Source organism: Notechis scutatus, chromosome 1 (assembly GCF_049901735.1).
Source record: "Notechis scutatus isolate UNSWTSFEM ecotype Mainland chromosome 1, rNotScu1.2, whole genome shotgun sequence".
In the NCBI taxonomy this organism is placed as follows: domain Eukaryota; kingdom Metazoa; phylum Chordata; class Lepidosauria; order Squamata; family Elapidae; genus Notechis; species Notechis scutatus.
The window spans coordinates 6341327-6363386 of NC_142009.1; the positions used below are offsets into that span (position 1 = coordinate 6341327).

At 44.2% G+C, this 22060-nt stretch overlaps 1 protein-coding gene across 2 annotated transcripts in view; it reads right to left on the bottom strand.

Moving 5' to 3' along the window:
* Positions 1 to 22060, bottom strand: part of TEX14 (testis expressed 14, intercellular bridge forming factor) — an 88716-nt gene that overhangs the window by 31069 nt on the left and 35587 nt on the right. For both annotated transcript variants that reach the window (XM_087971267.1, XM_087971207.1), the window contains exons 15-18: positions 19911 to 19993; positions 11015 to 11299; positions 9192 to 9280; positions 6723 to 6842 (exon numbers count right to left, since the gene is read on the bottom strand). In XM_087971267.1, coding sequence (XP_087827393.1) covers positions 6723 to 6842; positions 9192 to 9280; positions 11015 to 11299; positions 19911 to 19993 — 577 coding nt within the window. The remainder of the gene's footprint in view (positions 1 to 6722; positions 6843 to 9191; positions 9281 to 11014; positions 11300 to 19910; positions 19994 to 22060) is intronic.

The following is a 22060-nucleotide window of genomic DNA, read 5'->3' on the forward strand; positions in this document are numbered from 1 at the left end:
GCTAAACAAATCATTCCCTCAACACTTTGCAACTATTTACTAAGTCTGCTATTATTCCTCTCATCCTTCCTAGTACCTATCTCTTCCCACTTATGACTACAACCGTGTTGCCTGTATCTTTACAATTTATATTGTTTTATTTGTTTCCTAGTATGATTTGATTGCTTATTAGCAACCTATGACTATCACTAAGTGTTGTATCTTATGATTCTTGATGAATATATTTTATATCCCTTTATGAGAGGAATATGCACCAAAGACAATTTCCTTGGGTGTCCAATCATACTTGGCCAATAAAGAATTCTGTACTGTTGTTGTGTTATGTTGTGTTGTGTTCTATCAACGTGAACTTCATTATTTACTGTCTGGCACAATGAGCTCTATCCAATAACTCAACCTATTTTGTCCAGGAAAGACAAGTTAGAGATGGATTGTCATGGAGAAAAATCCAACTATGTGTTGTTAGGAGTTGGGAATGACTTGATGGCAGATAATCAATCAATCAATCAATCAATACCTCAACCTAGTGTTCTCCATTCGCCAGTTCATTTGTCCTCCAAATCAGGAGTTGAAAGAACCCAAAAAGGCTTCAGGAGACATTGAACTACAGATTATAACATCAAATAACTTCATTGAAATGCCTCATAGAAATCTCAACCCAAGTCACCTTACAGGATTGTGGTTGGAGGAAAAAATGGATGGAAGAAGGAGTATTGTTTATGTTCATTAGCTTGAGTTATTTGTAAAAGAAAGCGAGGAAGGAAAGGAAGGAAGGAAGGAAGGGGAGGGAGGGAGGGAGGGAGGGAGAATGAAGGGGAGGGAAGTAAGGAAGGGAAAGTGGGAGAAAGGAAAGGAAGGAGAAAAAGGGGAGGTAAAGGAGGGAGGAAGAGAGAAAGGAAGGAAGGAGGGGGAAGAAGAGAGGAGGGAGGGAAGGAAGGAAGGTGAGGAAAGGAGGGAAGGAGTAATAGAGACAGAGGAGGAAGGAGAAAGGAAAGAAGGGAGGGAAGAGAAAGAAAGGAGGGAGGGAGCCAAGGAAGGAAGGAAAATAAAACTGCACATTCAGATTCAAAGACTCACCTACACTAACCCAGAAAGGAATCTGAGGAAAAAGAGCAGCTATCAAGTAGGGTGCAAATAAAGGATCCCCTGGACTGGGAAAACTAATTAATTGGCTGGGACCACCAGAGGTAATCCAACATTTCAGCTTCTCCTCTGGAGCTCTCCAAGGTCCTGAAGGTGACCATTTCCTGGCAAAGAATAACCCGGCCTTTCCTTTTCTTGCCTGGAACTCTCCAGGGTCCTGAACACAAGGGCATGCATATAGGTACTCCCTGGCATTTATTTTATTTGATTTGTCAATCGCTTACAAGATAATAGGTATAAGTATATACATAGTTATGAACACATGAAATGGGTACCTATAAGAAAAATAAAAGAAATAGGACAGGGACGGTAGGCACGTTGGTGCGCTTATGCACGCCCCCTACAGACCTCTTAGGAAAGGGGTGAGGTCAATAGTAGACAGTCTAAGGTTAAAGTTTTTGGGGTTTGGGGAAGAAACCAGAGAGTCAGGTAGAGAATTCCAGACATTGACCACTCTGTTGCTGAAGTCGTATTTCCTGCAATCAAGTTTGGTGCGGCTAACCTTGAGTTTGTATCTATTGTGTACTCTTGTGTTGTTATGGTTGAAGCTGAAGTATTCATTGACAGGTAAGTCATTGCAATGTATGATTTTATATACCGTACTTAGATCAGATCGAAGACGGCGTAATTCAAGGTTTTCTAGGTCTAGAATTTCAAGTCTGGTGGCATAAGGTATTCTACGAGTAGAGGAGTGGAGAACTCTTGTGAAATATTTCTGGACTTTCTCAACTGTGTTAATATCAGATACGTAATGTGGGTTCTAGACTGATGAGCTGTATTCCAGTATTGGTCTAGCAAATGTTTTGTATGCTCTAGTTAGTAGTGTGATGTTACCAGAGAAAAAGCTACGTAGGATTAGGTTAACAACTCTTAATGCCTTTTTGGCTATGTAGTTACAGTGGGCTCTAGCACTTAGACCATTAGAGATGAGTGCTCCAAGGTCCTTTACAGAGCTTGGATCATCAACAAGATCTTGACTATTCAGCTTGTATTTTATTTTCTGATTTTTTTTTTGCCAATATGTAAGACAGAGCATTTATTTGTTGTAATTTGAAGTTGCCATTTGTTTGACCATTCTGATACATAGTCAAGATCCTTTTGAAGGGTAGCAGTATTGTCTGTGGTGTTGAACAGCTTTACATCCTCAGTGAAGAGAACGCAGTTGCTCTTAATATGACCACAGAGGTCATTTATGTAGAGTATGAAGAGAGTTGGTCCTAGAACACTGCCTTGGGGGACACCACTATTGACAGGTACAGAATTTGATAGGACACTCCCAATTTTGACCATTTGTTGTCTATTGACAGGAATGCTTCTATCCAGTTATGCAGTTGTCCAGAGATACCATAAGATTTTAGTTTTAGGAGTAGTTTGTCGTGTACCACTGAATCAAAGGCTTTACAGAAGTCTATGTAGATTGAGTCTATTGTTTTGCCCTGATCGAGTTCTGTAGTCCATGTGTTTTTGCAGTGTAAGAGTTGCAGATTACAGGATAGTTTTTTCCTGAAACCAAACTGTTTATTAGAGAGTAGGTTGTTTGTCTCTAAGTGGAGGATGATGGATTGGTTAATAATTGATTCCGTGACTTTACAGGTGATGCAGCATAAGGAGATTGGTCTGTAATTTTCAACTAGGCTGGGGTCTCCCTTTTTGAAGATGGGGATGACCATGGCCTGTGACCATAGTTTTGGCAAGGAGCTGGTCCTGAAAGATTTTTCAAAGATTATGCTTAGAGGTTCGGCTATGGCAGTGGATAGCTTTTTTAAGAAGTAGGCACATATTCCGTCCGGTCTGATAGAGATGGTTTTAGATTGCGTAGTGCTTTGACATATGACTACAATTTTTGTTGCTAAGCAAGTCGATTGTTGAGTGAGCTGCCCCCAATTTTAAAACTTTTTGTCATGGCTGTTAAGTGAATCACTGCAGCTGTTAAGTGGGTCATGTGTTTATTAAGTGAATAAGGCATCCCTTGTTGATTTTGCTTGTCGGAAGCTGGTTGGCTCAGGAATTCTGGGAGTTGTTGAAGTCCACAGGTCCTTAATTGGTCCTAGTTGCCCATTCTTGCTCTAGAAGGCCTCGGAGCTCTTCCAAAGGTAAGTGAGGTAGAGGAGGAAGGTGTTTGGCCTGGTGCGTAGGGTGGGAATCAGACCTAAGGCGGGGGGCATCCCGCTCCCAGTAGGAATGGTTAAAAGGTCACTGGGGACCCCAAGGCAGGAAGTGACGCACGAGGCATATTATGGGGGCGGCCTTGGGAGGGCTGGGACAGGTAGACCTGGGCCTGTCTTAGACCTCCAAAGGTCTCCCCCAGGCCTGAGACACTTAACAACCCACACGTTCATTGAATGATTCATTGGAGAGAGCAAACATTAAGCGAGACATTTCACCTACTGACCACGGCATACAGTTTGTTTTATGGTTGTATCTCGAGGATTGCCTGCATTAGCTTCTTGACATCTGGCCTGAAAATCAAAGCTTCCCTCCCCTTCTGCCCCCCCCCCCCCAGGATAATCTTTATCAAGGGGTTCTCTCTCTCTCTCTCTCTCTCTCTCCACCTTTCTCTTGTTTGTTCTTTTTTAAATTGGTTCAAAATTTGGTTAATTTATCAAAACGTAACGTAAAAGAATATAAAGAAAAATGAAAAAGGGAGAGGAGAGGAAAAGGGGAAGACAGAAAAATGCAGAAGTGAAAAAGAAGGGGGGAAAAAAAAGCATTGATGTATCTGCCATTCTTCAATGGGAGGGGAAAGGGACGGGGGGAGTTGATACAAGTCGTCCTTTTTGATGTAACTTGAATATCTTTAATTCTTGTATTGAATCTGTATAACTTGCACGTGAGATACAACTGGGGGACTGGAGCCCAGGTGCTTTGGAAACCTGTCACCTCTTGGAGAGATAGCAAGAGGAGAAGAGGGGGCCATAAAAATTCCAGAAATTCCAAAAGCAACTTCCTGGGAAGCTCTTCTCAACTGCTTTCCCAGGGGGGAAAAAAGGGGTGGGGGGAGAGAATTAACGTGTTGCTTCTTTCTATTGACGAAATCCACACCGGACTAAGGGAGGGGTTCTAACTCCCTTTATCGAAGCTGCATGCCTGGAGGCCTATCAGACGCGGCTTTGAACATCGCCTGGATAGCTTCCTTTTCAATAAGGAATTCCTTTTTGGAAATACCCAGTTTTCCAAAGTTCATTCTTATTGTCTGAAGGGGAGTCAGTCTGGGCCTTACTAAGTGTTGTACCTTATGATTCTTGATGAATGTATCTTTTCTTTTATGTACACTGAGAGGCACCAAGACAAATTCCTTGTGTGTGTCCAATCACACTTGGCCAATAAAGAATTCTATTCTATTCTATTCTATTCTATTCTATTCTATTCTATTCTATTCTATTCTATTCTATTCTATTCTATTCTATTCCATTCCATTCCATTCCATTCCATTCCATTCTATTCTATTCTATTATATTATATTCTAATTCTATTCTATTCTATTCCATATTTTCTATTCTATTCTATTCTATTCTAACTCTATTCTATTCTATTCTAACTCTATTCTAACTCTATTCTATTCTATTATTCTATTCTATTCTATTCTATTATTCTATTCTATTCTATTCTATTCTATTAACTCTATTCTATTCTATTCTATTCTATTCTATTCTATTCTAACTCTATTCTATTCTAACTCTATTCTAACTCTATTCTAACTCTATTCTAACTCTATTCTATTCTATTCTATTCTATTCTATTCTATTCTATTCTATTCTGTTCTAATTCTATTCTAACTCTATTCTAACTCTATTCTAACTCTATTCTATTCTATTCTATTCTATTATTCTATTCTATTCTATTCTATTCTAACTCTATTCTATTCTATTCTATTCTATTCTATTCTATTCTATTCTATTCTAACTCTATTCTATTCTAACTCTATTCTAACTCTATTCTATTCTATTCTATTCTATTCTATTCTATTCTAACTCTATTCTATTCTAACTCTATTCTACTCTATTCTATTCTATTTGCACCAAGACAAATTCCTTGTGTGTCCAATCACACTTGGCCAATAAAGAATTCGCTGACAAATACAGATAGCCCTCGAGTTACAACAGTCCGCTTAATGGCCGTTTGAAGTTACAATGGCACTTTAAAAAGTGACTTATGACCATTCTCCATGCTTACGGCCGTTGTAGCATCCCCAGGGCCATGTGATTTATATTCGGATGCTTGACAATGGACTTGTATTTACGACGGTCGCAGTGTCCAGGGGTCCCGTGATCCCCTTCTGCGACCTTCTGACAAGCTAGGTCCATGGGGGAAGCCAGATTCACTTAACAACCGTGTGACTCACCAACAACTGCAATGATTCACTTACCGATGGTGGCAAGAAAGGTTGTAAAATGGGGCAAAACCCACTTAACAACCGAACAAATGTCAAGGGGAAAGCACAACCACGTTCCTAACTGAGCCACTGCAGCAATCCATTTAACAGCAGCAGCAAGAATGCTCGTAAAATGGGGCAAAACTCACAATCTCACTTAGTGACATAAATGTTGGGCTCAATTGTGGTCGTAAGTTGAGGACTACTTGTGGAATCAGGTCATAGCCTGAAACCTCAATTTTTTTACTTTTATGTATTCATATATAATAAATAGCCATTTCTATGACCACCAAAACTAACCAATCGGCAAAACCCCAAACCAGAGTTTCATTTTTTTCCCCACCTCAGGCACAAAGTCCAGAAACCGTTTCCAAGTAGGAACAAGATTAGTTAGCATTCTTTCCTTTAATCGAAGCAGACAATTTAAGCCATCTTGGCTAACTTTTAAAATCTTTTTAACAATGGTTACCAACCTGCCTTCCATGGAGGACCTGTATCCTGCATGAGTCAAAAAGAGGGCTGTGAAAATATCTACAGACTCACATCCCAGACATAAACTGGAGGTTTTCAAGAAGAGATTGGACAGCCACTTGTCTGAAATGGTATAGGTCTTCTGCTTGAGCAGAGGGTTGGACTAGAAGACCTCTAAGGTCCCTTCCAACTCTGTTATTCTGTTGTTTCAACTCCTACCCTCAAAACGACGCTATAGAGCCTTGCATATCAGAACAACTAGACACAAGGAGTTTTTCCCCCAACGCCATCACTCCGCTAAACAAATAATTCCCTCAAAACTGTCCAACTACTTAATAAGACTCTATTACTATTATTATTCTCATCCTTCCTAGTACCTATCTCTTCCCACTTATGACTATAACTGTGTTGCTTGTATCTTTACAATTTATAGTTTTATTTGTTTCCTAGTATGATTTGATTGCTTGTTAGTAACCTATGACTATCGCTAAGTGTTGTATCTTATGATTCTTTATGAAAGTATTTTATTTTTTCTTTATTTATACTGAAAGCTTATACATCAAAGACAAATTCCTTGTGTGTCCAATCACACTTGGCCAATAAAGAATTCTATTCAATTCAATTCTATTCTCTATTCTACTCTATTCTTTAGTCTATTCTATTCTATTCTCTATTGTATTCTATTATTTATTCTGTTCTATGCTGTATTCCTATTCTATTCAACTTTTCCTCTTACTTCCAATTCTGAAGGCTCGTGAGGAGCAGAACTGCTCAAATAGTCGGGGTCCGGAGTTAAAAACTCTTCTGACACATTAAGGGATGAAGATGGCGAGTGGATCACCTCTTCCAGCGGCTCCTGCAAGAGAGACGGAAATTAAAACGGTATTTTTTAATGAAGAACATGAGAGCAAGCAGGAAAATATTTATTTTTGTTACTTGCCCCATATATCTGTTTAGTGAGTACTCCGCCTTTCCTTTGAGACTGCAAGGCAGTCCTACACTTACAACCAGATCAGGAGTTTGGTTGCTAAGCGAGACGGTCATTAAGTGGGTCACGGCCAAAGTTACGACCTTTTTGTTAAGCAAATCGCCGCCGTTCAATGAATCATGCGGTCCCTGGTTAAGAAAATCCATCTTCCCGCCCACCGTACCAATTGAACTTGCTTGTCAGAAGCCTGAAACTTCCATTGTTAAGGGAGGCGGTCGTTGAGTGAGTTACACCTCGTTTTTACGACCGTTTTGGGGGGAAATGGTCATTAAGGGAATTAACTGCAGCTGCTAAACGAATCGTGTGGCTGTTAAGTGAAACCCTCCCCTCTTGCCTTTGCTTGTCTAAAACCAACTGGGAGGGTCACGAGTGGCGATCCCATGGCCCAGGCACGCTGCAACCGTCATAAGTACATGCCAGTTGCCAAGCCTCCAAATTCTGATCTTGTGACTGGGGATGCTGCAACCGTTGTAAGCGTGAGGACTGGCCGCAGGTCCCTTTTTTTCAGTGCTGTTCTAACTATGAAGGGTTGGGGCTCAGTGAATCGTCGTTAAGTCGAGGACTGCTGTGGAGGTAGCTCTGTGCTGATTCATCATAGCAGGGATGTCGCTGCAATATATCCAGGCACTACCAGCTCAGGCAAACAATCTGTAAACTATGTCAAACAAACGGCATTCTAAGAATACACCCAATAATACTGAAAGGGCAAGCCCGTTTGTATATGAACTGAGGGTATGCCCTACTGATGATGTTACCTAGTTGGGTGATGAAACGTCTGCAAGAAAACAAGCTCAGAGAGCACCAAGGATCCCACAGTCCTTGCCTTCCTTCCTTCCTTTCCTTCCTTCTTTCCTTCCTTCCTTCCCTTCCTTCCTTCCTTCCTTCCTTCCTTCCTTCCTTCCTTCCCTTCCTTTCCTTCCTTCCCTTCCTTTCCTTCCTTCCTTCCTTCCCTTCCTTCCTTCCTTCCTTTCTGTCCTTCCTTTCCGTCCCTCCTTCCTTTCCTTCCTTCCTTCTTTCCTTCCTTCCTTCTTTCCGTCCTTCCTTCCTCTCCTTCCTTCCTTTCCTCCCTCCATCCTCTTTGTAAACCTCACTCTCTTCTAGCACTGATGATGTTGCCTAGTTGGGTGAATAAATATCTCCCAGAAAGCAACCAAGGACATCCATCTATCTAATCTCAATCTCTCTCTCTGTGTGTCTCTCTCGCTCGCTGTGATTCTTTCTCTCTGTCTTTCTGTGTCTTCTATGTCTCTCTCTCTGTTTGTGTGTGTGTGTGTGTGTCTTTCTGTTTCTCTCTGTCTTCTGTGTCTGTGCCTTTCTCTCTGCCTTTGTCTTTATCTTCTTCTCTCTGTCTCTATCTCTCTCTGTGTCTCATGATAGCGGTCTTCCAATATTTGAGGGGCTGCCCCAGAGAGGAGGAAGGGGTCAAGCTATTTTCTAAAGCTCCTGTAGACCAGATGAGGAATAATGAATGGAAACTGAACAAGGAGAGATTTAATCTGGAAATAAGGAGAAACTTTCTGACAGTGAGAACAATCAACCCATGGAACAGAAGTTGCCCTCGGAAGTTGTCGGAGCTTCATCACTTGAGACCTTCAAGAAGAGACTGGACTGCCATTTGTCAGAAATGGTGTCGGGTCTCCCGCTTGGGCAGGGGGTTGGACTAGATGACCTACAAGGTCCCTTCCAACTCTGATTATCTGTTATCTTTCTGTATCTCTTTCTCTCTGTCTTTCTGTGTCTTCTCTGTCTGTGTCTTTCTCTCTGTCTCTGTGTCTCTGTGTCTGTATCGATCTATCATCTATCCACCCATCCATCCATCTCTGTAAACCCACAACTGGATCAAGAAACCACCAAGAACACTCCCACCCACACTGACAGGGCAAGCCACTGGTAAATAAAACAGCGCAAACCCTACTCCCTTCTACTGATCATGGTACCTAGTTGGGTCACGAAACGTCTGCAAGCGAACCACCCAGTTCAAAGAGCACTAAAGGATTCTATACGCTCGCTAACCTTTATTCGAAAGGTCTCCCCCCCTCTCGAAGCAGGATTCGTGACCACCTTTTGCAATCTTTAAAAAAAATATTATCTCTGGAGTGGCTTAACGTCATGGGGGTTCTGGTCTTTATTTTGGCTCAATGATCTGGATCGGGATTGGACCAAGAATGATTGCTTAATTATTCAGCGGACGAAGGAGCCCCCCAAAAAACTACGTACCCGCCGAGAATATTCTGAAGGGGCAGAAAGGCCCGTGGGCTTGCGTGGAGCTGCGCCACTCTTGCAGGCTGGAGCCAGACCACTTTTGCCTAAGAATAAATTAAGACAAGACGAAATGCAACATCACCACCCAGGGAAACGAGGGTGGGAGTCAGAATTAGCATGCGGAGGAAAAAGCGGTTTCTTGGACGAGGGACAGGCAGGCGGGAGAAAGAAATAATTCAGAAAAGGCCAACAGAGGCTGATTTGACGGGGGAGGATAATAGCCATGAAACAGCTAATCCCCAGAGCCAAAAAATAAAATAAAATAAAATAAAATAAACTATCATTTAGAGAAGAGGGATAAAGCGCCCCCAATGAAATGCATTTAAAAAGAAAGCGGTACTCTGAAAAATCAGTCCCCTTTTTTGGTTCTCCTGGGAGGCAGAGACCAGCAAATCCGCTCGCGACCGACAGCGTCAAAACCGTCAGGAAAACGGGAACGTACCCAGAATGTTAAAAATGGCTACAGACGGCCTCTCTCTGTTGCACACCAATTATGTCACAAATCGATTTGCGTTCCTGCTCCTTGGCCATTTTAATTTGGGGAAGGGTCTTCTACCCAGGCAAGGGGTTGGGCAATTCACAGCCATAATACCTGCAATTCGCTGCTTCTCGTTCCAATGGTACATGTGGGGGTAGGGTTAAAAAAAAAAAAAAAGAATTGAGATGCAGGGGGTTGTTCACTTAATTATTTTTTTAACCCATCTTAATTGTTTTGATGAATAACCCAAGGCGGTGAACGGAACTAATCTTCCTTCCTTCCTCTTTTCCCCCACCACAACAACCCAGCGAGGTAGGGCTGGGCTGAGAGACAGGCCCAAAGTCACCCAGCTGGCTTTCATGCCTAAGCTGGGACTAGAATTCACTCTCTCCTGGTGATCGGCCTAAAGTCATTTAGTGGGCTTTCATGCCTAAGGTGAGACTACAACTCACCCTCTCCTGGTGATTGGCTGAAAGTCACCTAGCTGGCTTTAATGCCTAAGGTGGTACTAGAACTCACCCTCTCCTGGTGATTGGCCTAAAGTCACCTAGCTGGCTTTAATGCCTAAGGTGGGACTAGAACTCACCGTCTCCTGGTGATTGGCCTACAGTCACTCAACTGGCTTTCATACCTAAGACAGGACTAGAATTTACTGCCTCCCGGTGATTGGCCTAAAGTCACTCAACTGGCTTTAATGCCTAAGGTGGGACTAGAACTCACCGTCTCCTAGTGATTGGCCCAAAGTCACCCAGTGGCTTTCATGCCTAAGGCAGGACTAGAACTCACCGTCTCCTGGTGATTGGCCCAAAGTCACCTAGCTGGCTTTCATGCCGAAGGCAGGACTAGAACTCACTGCCTCCTGGTGATTGGCCTAAAGTCACTCAACTGGCTTTAATGCCTAAGGCGGGACTAGAACTCACCGTCTCCTGGTGATTGGCCTAAAGTCACTCAACTGGCTTTCATACCTAAGACAGGACTAGAATTTACTGCCTCCCGGTGATTGGCCTAAAGACATTTAGTGGGCTTTCATGCCTAAGGCGGGACTAGAACTCACCGTCTCCCAATTTCGAGCCTACTGCTTTCTGGACCAAACCACCATGGCAAGATTGAAGCTTATATCTGCATCGCTGGGGCAGTGAAATGTATGAATTTTGGCTATTTTCGGGGAGAGTCTGTTTTTATGTGGAAGTAAAGGCCACCGAACCGAGCTGTGCTGTCTGGGGAATTCTGGGAGTTGTAGTCCACACATCTTCAAGTGGTTAAGGTAGAGAAACTGAGCTGTCACTCAAACCCTCCTTACCTTCCTTCTCCAGGCCTGGGACTCTTCCTAACAGCCCATCTGGGGGTTTTTGGTTTTCGTCTTCACCAAGCGCCTTGTGGTCGCCGATGGCCCTGCTGCGCTGCCCCCTTCCCGCCTCGCTGTTCTCCTGGTAGAATCGGACCCGCTCGCAGATGGTGGGGCTCGGGAAAATGGTCTGGATGCCCTGCACCTCGCTCTGCAACATCCATCTGTTGGCAGGGTGCTGCTGGGTCGGTAAATGAAGCTGGCCTGAGGCCGCCTGCTTGGCCATCTGCTTCACTTCGGCTGGAGAGAAACCGCGACAGAAGGACGCGTCGGTTGGATTAAATAAATAAATACACAAATAAATTAAAATAAATTAAAATAAATAAATAAAACAAATTAACTAAAATTAAAATTAAAATAAATTAAAATTAAATTAAATTAAAATTAAATTGTCAACTCATAAAATATTTCTCTGGGGTAACTGCCGGAATCCTGACAAAAATTAAAATTAAATCTTTGGACTGGTTTTAGTGGGACTTGACCACTTCAGCTGCTACAGTAAGGAAAGCTACACAGGATTAAATACAAGTAGTCCTCAACTTACAATGATTTGTTTAGTGACCGTTCGAAGTTGCAATGGCACAGAAAAAAAGTGACTTATGTTCGTTTTTCACTCTTATGACCGTTGTGGCATCCCCGTGGTCGCGTGATCCAAATGCAGGTGTTCTGACAACTGACTCACATTTATGACAGCCACAGTGTCCCGGGGTCACATGATCCCCTTTTGCGACCTCCTGACAAGCAAAGTCAAAGGGGCAGCCGCATTCGCTTAACGACCGTGTGACTCATTTTAACAAAGGCAGTTTATTCGCTTAGCAGCGTTGTCAAATGGGGGGGGAAAACTCACTTAACACATTTCTCATTTAGCAACATAAATTTTGGGCTCAACTGTTGGGTCGCAAGCCGAGAAATACCTCCACAGTTAGTCTTCGACTTACAGCCCCACCACTCAGCCCAATCTTTAGGTCACTTGAGTGAGACAGCTGTGAAGAGAGTTTTGCCTCATTTTATGGCCTTTCTTGACACCGTTGTGAAATGGATCACTGCGGTTGTTGAGTTAGAAACATGGTTATACTTTCCCACTGATGTTCTGGAAACAACAGATGGAAATTAATCAAGGAGAGAAGCAACCTGGACCTAAGGAGAAATTATCTAACAGTGAGGACAATTAACCAGTGGAACAACATGCCACCAGAAATCGTGGGTGCTCCATCACTGGAGGTTTTTAAGAAGAGACTGGACAGCCGCTTGTCTTAAATGGCATAGCTCTCCTGCTTGAGCAGTGGGCTGGACTAGAAGACCTCCAAGGCCCCTTCCAGCTCCATTCTATTCTTCTAGTCTTCCCTTGCAACTCTGCTATTCTGACTTTGCTTGTCAGAAGGTGGCAAGTGGCGATCACATGACCCCAAGACGCTGCAACCGTCATAAACGCAGGCCAATTGCCGTCTTGAGTTTTGATTGGGTGACCACAGGGCTGTAAAGCACTGTGAAGCGGTATATAAGTCTAAGTGCTATTGCTTGGGTGGGAGGGAGAGAGGGAAGGAAAACAAGGAGAAGGACGGACGGAAGGAAGGCATACAAGAGGAAGGAAGGGAGGGATGGAGGGATGGAGGGAGGGAGGGAGGGAGGGAGGGAAGGAAGGAAGGAAGGAAGGAAGGAAGGAAGGAAGGAGAAATGAGAAGGAAACCCTGGTGGCGCAATGGTTAGAATGCACTATTGCAGGCTCACTCTGCCCATAGCTATAAAGTTCGATCTTGACCAGCTCAAGGTTGACTCAACCTTCCATCTTTCCGAGGTGGGTAAAATGAGGACCGAGATAGTTGGGAGCAACAGACTGACTCTGTAGACCGCTTAGAAAGGGCTGTAAAAGCACTGTGAAACAGTATATAAATCCAAGCGCGACTGCAGGCTAACTCTGCTCACTGCCACCAGTTCGATCCTGACTGGCTCAAGGTCGACTCAGCCTTCCGTCCTTCTGAGGTGGGTAAAATGAGGACCCAGATGGTTGGGGGCAAGAGGCTGGCTCTGTAAAACTGCTTAGGAGAAGGGCAGTGAAGCACTGTAAAGTGGTATATTTGATATTGCTATTTGATATGCTTTTAAACAAAATAAACGAGGCGGGAAAAAGTACCAACAGATTCCCAGAGTTCATTCAAGTTTATGCCTTTTCATAGAAAGGAGGAATGGGGGAAGGCAGATGGATAATCACTTCATACTTTTTTGTATAGTTTAAATGGACTGAACATTCTCGAACCCTCAACGCTGTGCGTAAAGGGAATGATACTGTCTTCATTCGTGAGAAATTATGGTCATTTGGCCATTACGCAATTCAAACGATGCAATTTCTGTAAATTAGTTTAAATGTGCCATAGATGAGACAATTATGGTATATAAATAAACCAACTGCGAAATACAGTGCATAAATAAATAAGCTGGGATTTGAAATCTCCAGGCCTATCTAAAAGAGTACAGGTTGTCCTTGCCTTACAACGATTTGTTTAGTAACCGTTCAAAGTTACAACGGCACTGAAAAAAAAGTGACCTATGACCACTTTTTAATACTTAGGACTGATGCAGCGTCTCCATGGTCACGTAGTCAAACTTTGGATGCTTGTCAACTGGCATATTTTATGACGAATGTGTTTTGTTTTATGCAATCCCATTTTGAGACCTTCTGAGAAGCTAAGTCAATGGGGGAGGGGGCCAAATTCGCTTTGTTAAGGTCTTGAGACTTAAGAGCTGATCAGCTGTTGTAAGGCTGATGCAATGAGGATGAATCAGCATGGTTATTGCCGCTTTAAGACTGAGGATGGGTCCCACAGGGTTTTACCACTTTAAGAAGCTGTCTATATGAGGCCATGAGAGGGCGTACCTTTCTCTCCTTGTATTCTGTCTCCATTGTGGTTCTCCGTGCGGAGTAAAGAAGAGTGATTGCTTGCCAGGTATTTGCCTACCACGTATACATGTATGTATATAGCTGTCTTGTATATAAACCACAGTTAAAAGACGAAGCCTCGGTGCATGCTGTGTTTTGCTCCTGGGTTGTCTCACAATCGTAGTCACGCTGCGAACACTCTGACACACTTAACCACCAGATCACTAAGTTAATAACGGCCGTGATTCACTTAGCTAATAGTGTAAATTGGGGCAAAATTCACAAAAGAATTAAATGTCTACGGTCATCCAGGTCATGGTTGTCCCAAAGGTGCTTTTTTCAGGGGGCAATTGGATTTTCGGGTTTTTCTTTGAAGACATTTCGTTTCTCATCCGAGAAGCTTCTTCAGCTCTGACTGGATGGTGGGGAATGGAAGGATTTACACTCCTGGCAGACAGCTGGTCATTTGCATCCTTTTTAGAGGGTCATTGAGGCCGCTTGGAGTCCCCAACATGCTTTTTTTCAAGAGCCAACTGGACTTTCTGGTTTTTCTTTTGAAGACGTTTCACTTCATATCCAAGAAGCTTCTTCAACTCTGACTGGATGGTGGAGGATGGAAGGATTTACACTCCTTGCAGACAGCTGCTCACTTGCATACTTTTAGAGCAGTAGTGTCAAACTCAAGGCCTGCGGGGCCAGCCTGCAGATGTCGAGACTGGCACGCGGTGACTCTGGAAGCTAAAATGGGCCACGTGTGTGTGTGGGGGGGTGCACCTTGTTTTCACCCTCCATGGCCTCCTGCAGCACTCTGCCTGCTGAAACTGGGCTAAAAACAGGTCCAAAACATCCTGAAAACAGGCGCCAAAACGGGCTCAAAACGGGTTCAAAATGGCCGAAAAACAGGCCACGTGGCTCGGTTTGGCCAGCAAGGTGGTGCAGGAGACATCCGTGTCCCCCCACACACACACCACCTGCCCATTGGTCATCCCCCCCCCACGCCACCGGCCCACAGAGGAGAACTACAATGCTGATGTGGCTCTCAAATAAATCCAGTTTGATATCTCTGTTTTAGAGAGCCGTTGAGGCCCACTTGGAGGTTTGCCACTGTCCTCAGGGTGGCCTGAGTGGTTCAAATGGCTGTGGAGCCTTCTTGGAGCTGCTGAAAGGACCATATTGTAGAATGGAAAGAGATGATGTCGTATCCCTCCCCTTCTGTGGAGGGAGGGGCTTCTCATTTTTGACATAGAAGTGGCCTCAATGACCCTCTAAAAAGGATGCAAATGACCAGCTGTCTGCAAGGAGTGTAAATCCTTCCATTCCCCACCATCCAGTCAGAGCTGAAGAAGCTGCTTCTTGGATGTGAAGTGAAACGTCTTCAAAGAAAAACCAGAAAGTCCAGTTGGCTCTTGAAAAAACACACCTTGGGGACTCCAAGTAGCCTCAGTGACCCTCTAAAAGGATGCAAATGACCAGCTGTCTGCAAGGAGTGTAAATCCTTCCATTCCCCACCATCCAGTCAGAGCTGAAGAAGCTTCTTGGATGTGAAGTGAAACGTCTTCAAAGAAAAACCAGAAAGTCCAGTTGGCTCTTGAAAAAACACACCTTGGGGACTAAGTGGCCTCAGTGACCCTCTAAAAGGATGCAAATGATCAGCTGTCTGAAAGGAGTGTAAATCCTTCCATTCCCCACCATCCAGAGCTGAAGAAGCTTCTTGGATGTGAAGTGAAACGTCTTCAAAGAAAAACCAGAAAGTCCAGTTGGCTCTTGAAAAAACACAACGTGGGGACTCCAAGTGGCCTCAATGACCCTCTAAAAGGATGCAAATGACCAGCTGTCTGCAAGGAGTGTAAATCCTTCCATTCCCCACCATCCAGTTCAGAGCTGAAGAAGCTTCTTGGATGAGAAGCGAAACGTCTTCCAAAGAAAAACAACGAAAGTCCAGTCGCCTCTTGAAAAAAACCCACACACTTTGGGGTCACTTCACAGCTGCCTTGCTTAGAAACAGGAATTTTGGGCTCAATTGTGGTCGTAAGTCAAGGACCATCTGTAAAAGAAGGCCTTGACTTAGAACCACGCTTGGGAACAGGAACCTCTATTTCTAAGCAATGCAGACATTAAGTGAACTGTGTGTCCAATTGTATGACCATTTTGGCTGCGGTTGTTAACAAATCACACGGGATAAAGCAAATCTGGTTTCCCCCCCCACACACACTGATTTTGTTGGAAGTAGATAGGTGCAAATTGTTAGGGATAACATTGTTTTACCCTAACTGTTTTGGGTAAAGATAATAAAATGATGAATCATGGTTTGTCAGATAAAGTGTATGTGACTTTAAGCTAAAGGAACGTAATTAAGGGTGCAGCTGTAAAAGTACTATATAAGCAGCAAGGCACTCTCTGGCTCTTACTGGCTGGCTTATTGAAGACTGTGTTCTTGCTGGATCGGGGAGGAGAAGAAGTGTTGGATTACTTTGAAGATATTTCTCAAAGGAGAGAAGATAAGTTTTGGACAGATTTATTATATGTGTACTGACACTGGCTATTCGACACGGACTTTGCAATTAGAGTATCCTCGACAAGACTTGACTGAATTTGGTATATGACTAATGGACTGTTTACATGACTATGCTATAATTCTTAAATGGAATAAACTATAATTTTGGTAGCACAAGCGTATCTGTATTTTTACTGCGTGTTAACGAGAAGGCTTATTTCACACATTTACCTGTCTTCCTATCTGACTTCGCTGTACATTCTGTTTAGTTTGTTTTCCTTAACACCCGTTGGGGAATCCAGGCTTAACACAAATGATGATCTCGTGACCCCAGGGTGCTGTAACCATGGTAAATGCCAAGAACCCAAATTTTGGGAATCTATGATGGTCGCAAGTACGAGGATTGATTGTCAATGCTTTTTTTCAGTGCTGTCACAACCAGACAAATGATCTTTTATTGCCTTTTTTATTATATCGTAAGCTTCCCAAAGTTACTGCATCAGTGAGATGGGCCGCATATTAATTTAACAAATGAGTATAAATAAATAAGATTGACAAAAGTTTTTCACAGGAAAAAAATAAAATCCTTTACTTTGACTTCTACTGCCATCTAGTGGGCAGAAAGGAAACAACGGGGTTACTTTTTCCACAGCCGATATTGGGAGGTTGTTGTCTATGGGAGGTTGTTGTCTATGTCAGTGATCCCCAACCTTTTTGACGCCGCGGCCCGGTACCGGCATCAGCTGGGCGCCGCCATCTTTTTTTGATGAAAAAGTGCTTCCGGTGACCTCACTGGAAACACGTTTTCATCAAAAAGATAGGCTAGCGCTTCGATGAGCTTTTCGGGTAGAAAGCCATTTCTACCCGGAAAAGCTCACGAGCGCTGGCGCCATCTTTTTGATGAAAACGTGCTTCGGTGAGCTTTCTACCGGAAAAGCTCACCGGAAGCACTTTTTCATGAAAAAGATGGCGGCGCCCAGCAAGCCGTGGCCCGGTAGTTGTTCGCTGGACCGGTACCGGTCCGCGGACCGGTGGTTGGGGACCCCTGGTCTATGTCACCGTATTCTATTCACCAGTGGCCAGTTTGGTGCAGTGGGCAAGGTGATGGGAGTAGAAAGTGGGAGACTGGGAGTTCTAGTGCTCTCTTAGGGTCTCCCTCGAGGCACAGGTTCCGATTGTCCTTACTTCAACTAGACTATCCAAAGAGCAATGCTTCTTAAACTTTGGGCAACTTTACAGAATAATAGAGTTGGAAGGGACCTTGGAGGTCTTCTAGTCCAACCCCCTGCTCAAGCAGGAAACTCTACACCATTCTAGACAAATATGTAATGAAGCAGTAATGAAGCACCCACAACTTCTGGAAGCAAGATGTTCCACCGATTAATTGTTCTGTCAGGAAATTTCTCCTTAGTTCTAAGTTGCTTCTCTCCTTGGTTAGTTTCCATCTGTTGCTTCCTGTCCAGCTTCAGGTGCTTTGAAGCCAGTGGTCACCAACCGGTGGGCCGGGGGACCACTGGTGGTCCGCGAGAAAATGTTGGTGCTCCGCAGAGAAATGTCACTCCCAAAGCAATTAATCCAGGCTGTGCGGGAACACAAGGCTGCCCCGCCCACATGGCCCGCGGGAACACAAGCCTTGCGTTGCTTGCATTGCGAACAACACGAGGTAGTGAGGGGAGGGGGGAAAGGGCAGAGGGGGGGAACTTGCCTGGCCACCGGGCTGCTTCTTTCTTCTTCTGCTTTTGGCTGCACGCAAGGAAAGCAGCCAAAGTCTTTCTTTCTCTCCCCCAAACTCCACCAGAAATGAGTCTTTGGGACCCTGCAAGGCCTCCTGCTCCAAGAGGCTGTGCCGGCCTGACAAGTCTCACAAAGACTCATTTCTGGCGGAGTTTGGGGGAGAGAAAGAATTCTGCAGCTTCTGCTGCTTTCCTTGCATGAAGTCTAAAGTCTCTCTCTCTCTCTCTCTCTCTCTCCCATTGAGAACGGAGCTGGAGACTGTATCCTGCGATCCCAAATAAACAACCATCGATCGGTAGGAAAACGGGGTGGGGAATTTTCCTGCAGACTTTTTGGGGGGTATTTTCCCAGGGTCTCTGCTTCTTTCTGCAGAGACCCTGGGAAAATGTCAGCAAGCCACTGTAAGTCAAAATTCATATTAGTGATCCACGGGATTTAAAATAATGAGTTTGGTGGTCACTGAGGTCCAAAAGGTTGGCAACCCTTGCTTTGGAGAATACGTTGACCCCCTCTTCTTTGGGGCGGACCCTCAAATATTGGAAGACTGCTATCATGTCACCCTTAGTCCTTCTTTCCATTAAACTAGACATAGCCAATTCCAGCAACGTTCTTCATATGTTTTAGCCTCCAGCTCCATCATCCTCTTTGTGGCTCTTCTCTGCACCCTTTCTAGTCTCAACATCTTTTTTTACATCGTGGAGACCAAAACTGGATGCAAGCATTCTAGCGTGGCCTTACAAAGTGGCATTCACACTTCATGTGATCTTGATTCTATCCCTCTGTTAATGCATTGGCTTTAAGAAGTCAAGATGTCAACTCCCAGAATTCCCCAGCCAGCATGAGGAATTCTTAATGGGAAGAAATGAACCAGCCCAAAGTCAATTACTAATCTGTGTAACTAACTGCCCCAAACTTTGGATGATCTTAAAAGGGGACTGGATAAATTCCTGGAAGATGTTAGGAATTGATAGTCACCTAACAGTTGGGTTGGAAATATATAAACCAGGATAGGCATTTAATACTGTCTCTTTAAGGGAATGCTAAAATTATAATTGGGCGTGGTTCCTCAAACGGCCATAAGATGGAGCCAGAAACCTGGGTTGTTCTGTTCTGTTGTTGCTGTGAGTTGCTTGTTGCTAGATGTTCTGATGTTCGCTGTTTCTGGTTCCTACTTTTTTCCTATTGACTGTTGCTGATCGTCGCTCTTCTTGGATTGCTGTGAGTCTATTTACTGAACTGTTTATGATACTGGACTTTGCTATTTGGATTAACCCTGGACTAAAAACTGACTGCCTTAACCATGTATGACTTGGACTGTTTGTTGGACTTTGCTTAACCGTTTACTGGAAGTAAAAACCTACATTTTACTATTCAGTGTATCTGTGTGCTGGACGTGTGTTATTCAACGTTACTCTCACTACGTCTCAATTACCTCAACAAAGGTCTATCAAGGGTTACCCATCTTGATGACCTCATGATGCCACCAAGGTGAGGGCACCATTGCTAAATCCCAGTTGTGGGGGGGGGAGGAAGAAAGGGGGAGGGAGAAAGCCATGTCTCCATTTGTTGAGCCCCCAAAGAACATCTAGCTGATCCCAAATGCTAGGTTAGCATCCTCACCTGATCCAACAGGGTTGATCTCCTAACTGTAGGGCTGAGAATGCTGGGTATCGTAGCCCCAAGCTCACTTGAATGCCTCCCTCCCTCCCCCCCTCAATTTCTGTGGACTGGACAACCCCAAAACTCACTTGTCCATTCAGACTGGGCCATTCTCCTCTCCTCGCTTCTCAAATTCGCTTCGTAGATTTCAGGAGCTGTTCTTTTGAAGCACCTGCAAAACCAGGTTGATGGCATCATTTTTACTGACCCTAGATATAGTTAGACCCCACTTTATCTAGGTTACCTCTAAACATCCTAGAGGTTTTTTTTTTTCCCTTTTCCACCCTTTTAATTTAAATAACAGAATTACAGAATCCAAGTGTGGCCTTATCAAGGCCTTATAAAGTGGTGTTTAACACTTGACGTGATCTTGATTCTCTCCCTCTGTTTATGCAGCCTAGAACTCTGTTGACTTTTTTTGGCAGCTGCAGCACACGGCTGGCTCCTATTCAAGCGACTGTCGAGTAGGACTCCAAGATCCCTCTCGCAGTTACCACTATTGAGCCAGGTACCACCTACACTATACCCGTGCATTTGGTTTTTCTTGCCTAAATGTAGAACCTTCCTTTTTTCACCACTGAATTTCGTTTTGTTAGATAGCACCCAATGTTCAAATCTGTCAAGATCCTTCTGTATCCTAAGCCTTTATCTTCCGGAGTGTTTGTGTCATGCCCCTGATGGAGACTGACTCCGAGGGAAAGGAGGAACAGCCGACAGGGAGTGGAAGTGTGGCTACGGAGGTGGTGGAGGAGGCTGGGGAAGGGCAGAGGCCGGCTGGGCCGTCAGAGGAGGACCCAGGCCCATCCCCTATCCATCCTAGGGCATGCAGGGAGGACAGGATAAGGGAGAGATGTGGTCTACTTGGGAGGAGAGGGCCTTGATCCTCTTCATGGCCTGTAGCTGTGACAACTGAATAAGAGGACGGACATGCATATGGGCGAGTGCTGGAAACAAAGCATGAAAATATCTCTAGTTTATGGTTCCTCTCTGAGTTTGGCATCTTTCCCAGTGTGATGTTATCTGTGGACGTCCTCCAGCCCCTATCTTGCCTGGTTTGTGTTGTTTTTTATTCTTTATAATTTAAACGGCATTTCCTCCTTCTTGTAACTGCTTGTGGGGGAGTTTTTTGTCGCCAGTCAAGGATATTTGGAGCTTGGAAGCAAAGTGAAGGAATGAAGGGGGCTTCACCTGCTTTTGTGACTGTGTTTATTTTGTATCCCACCCTGGGTCATCACAGTTTGGCTATTCCTACCAGCTTGGTGTTGTCTGCAAATTTGATGAGTTCCCTATCTATCCCCTCGTCCAAGTCATTGATGAAAATGTTAAAGAGTCCTGGGCCTAAAACGGAGGCTTGGGGTATCCCACTGCATACTTCCTGCCATGGAGATGCAGTTCCATTGAGGACTACACGTTGAGTGCGGTTGGTCAGCCAGTTACGAATCCATCTGATGGTGATGCTGCCTAACCCACTCCTTTATCTAGTAGTAGATTATGGTCTACTTTATCAAATGCCTTACTGAAGTCCAAGTAAATTATATCGACACCATTCCTCTGGTCCACTAATTTTATTAGATAGTGCCCAACTGTGATGACCTGGAGTGTCCCACAAACGTAACAAAAACCAAAACATAAATAAATGTTCTTTAATGCCTTCCACTTGGCTTCACTGTTCCATTGTTCACAGTTGGAGTCACAGTCCCTCTTTCCAACATAACATTCCAAACGAAATACAGTCCAACTCAAAGAACAGATAACGAAACAATAAAAAAAACCAAAAACAAACCGCACTGAAGAAAGTTCCACGACAGACCAGGATAATTAATTACAAACTTCAAGAAGATAACCAGGTATAGTCTGTTGGAAGAACGCCAACCAAGATAAACCTCCATCCAGGAATAAAACACTCTTTGTTTCCAGCGTTTGCCCATACGCGTGTCCGTCCTCTTATTCAGTTGTCACAGCTGCAGCCCCTGAAGAAGATCATGGCCACTTCCTCTCTCATAAGCCAAGTTGTTTCCTTCTCCGTTCCTCCCTGCGTGTTCTAGGATGCAGAGGGGATGGGCCTGGGTTCTCCTCTGACTGCTCAGTCGGCCTCTGCCCTTCCCCAGCCTCCTCCACCACCTCTGGAGCCACCCTTCCACTCCCTGTTGGCTGTTCCTCCTCTCCCTCGGAGTCAGTCTCCACCAGGGGCACGACACCAGTCAGTCGAGATCCTTGTCGGCATCAATGAACGATTACT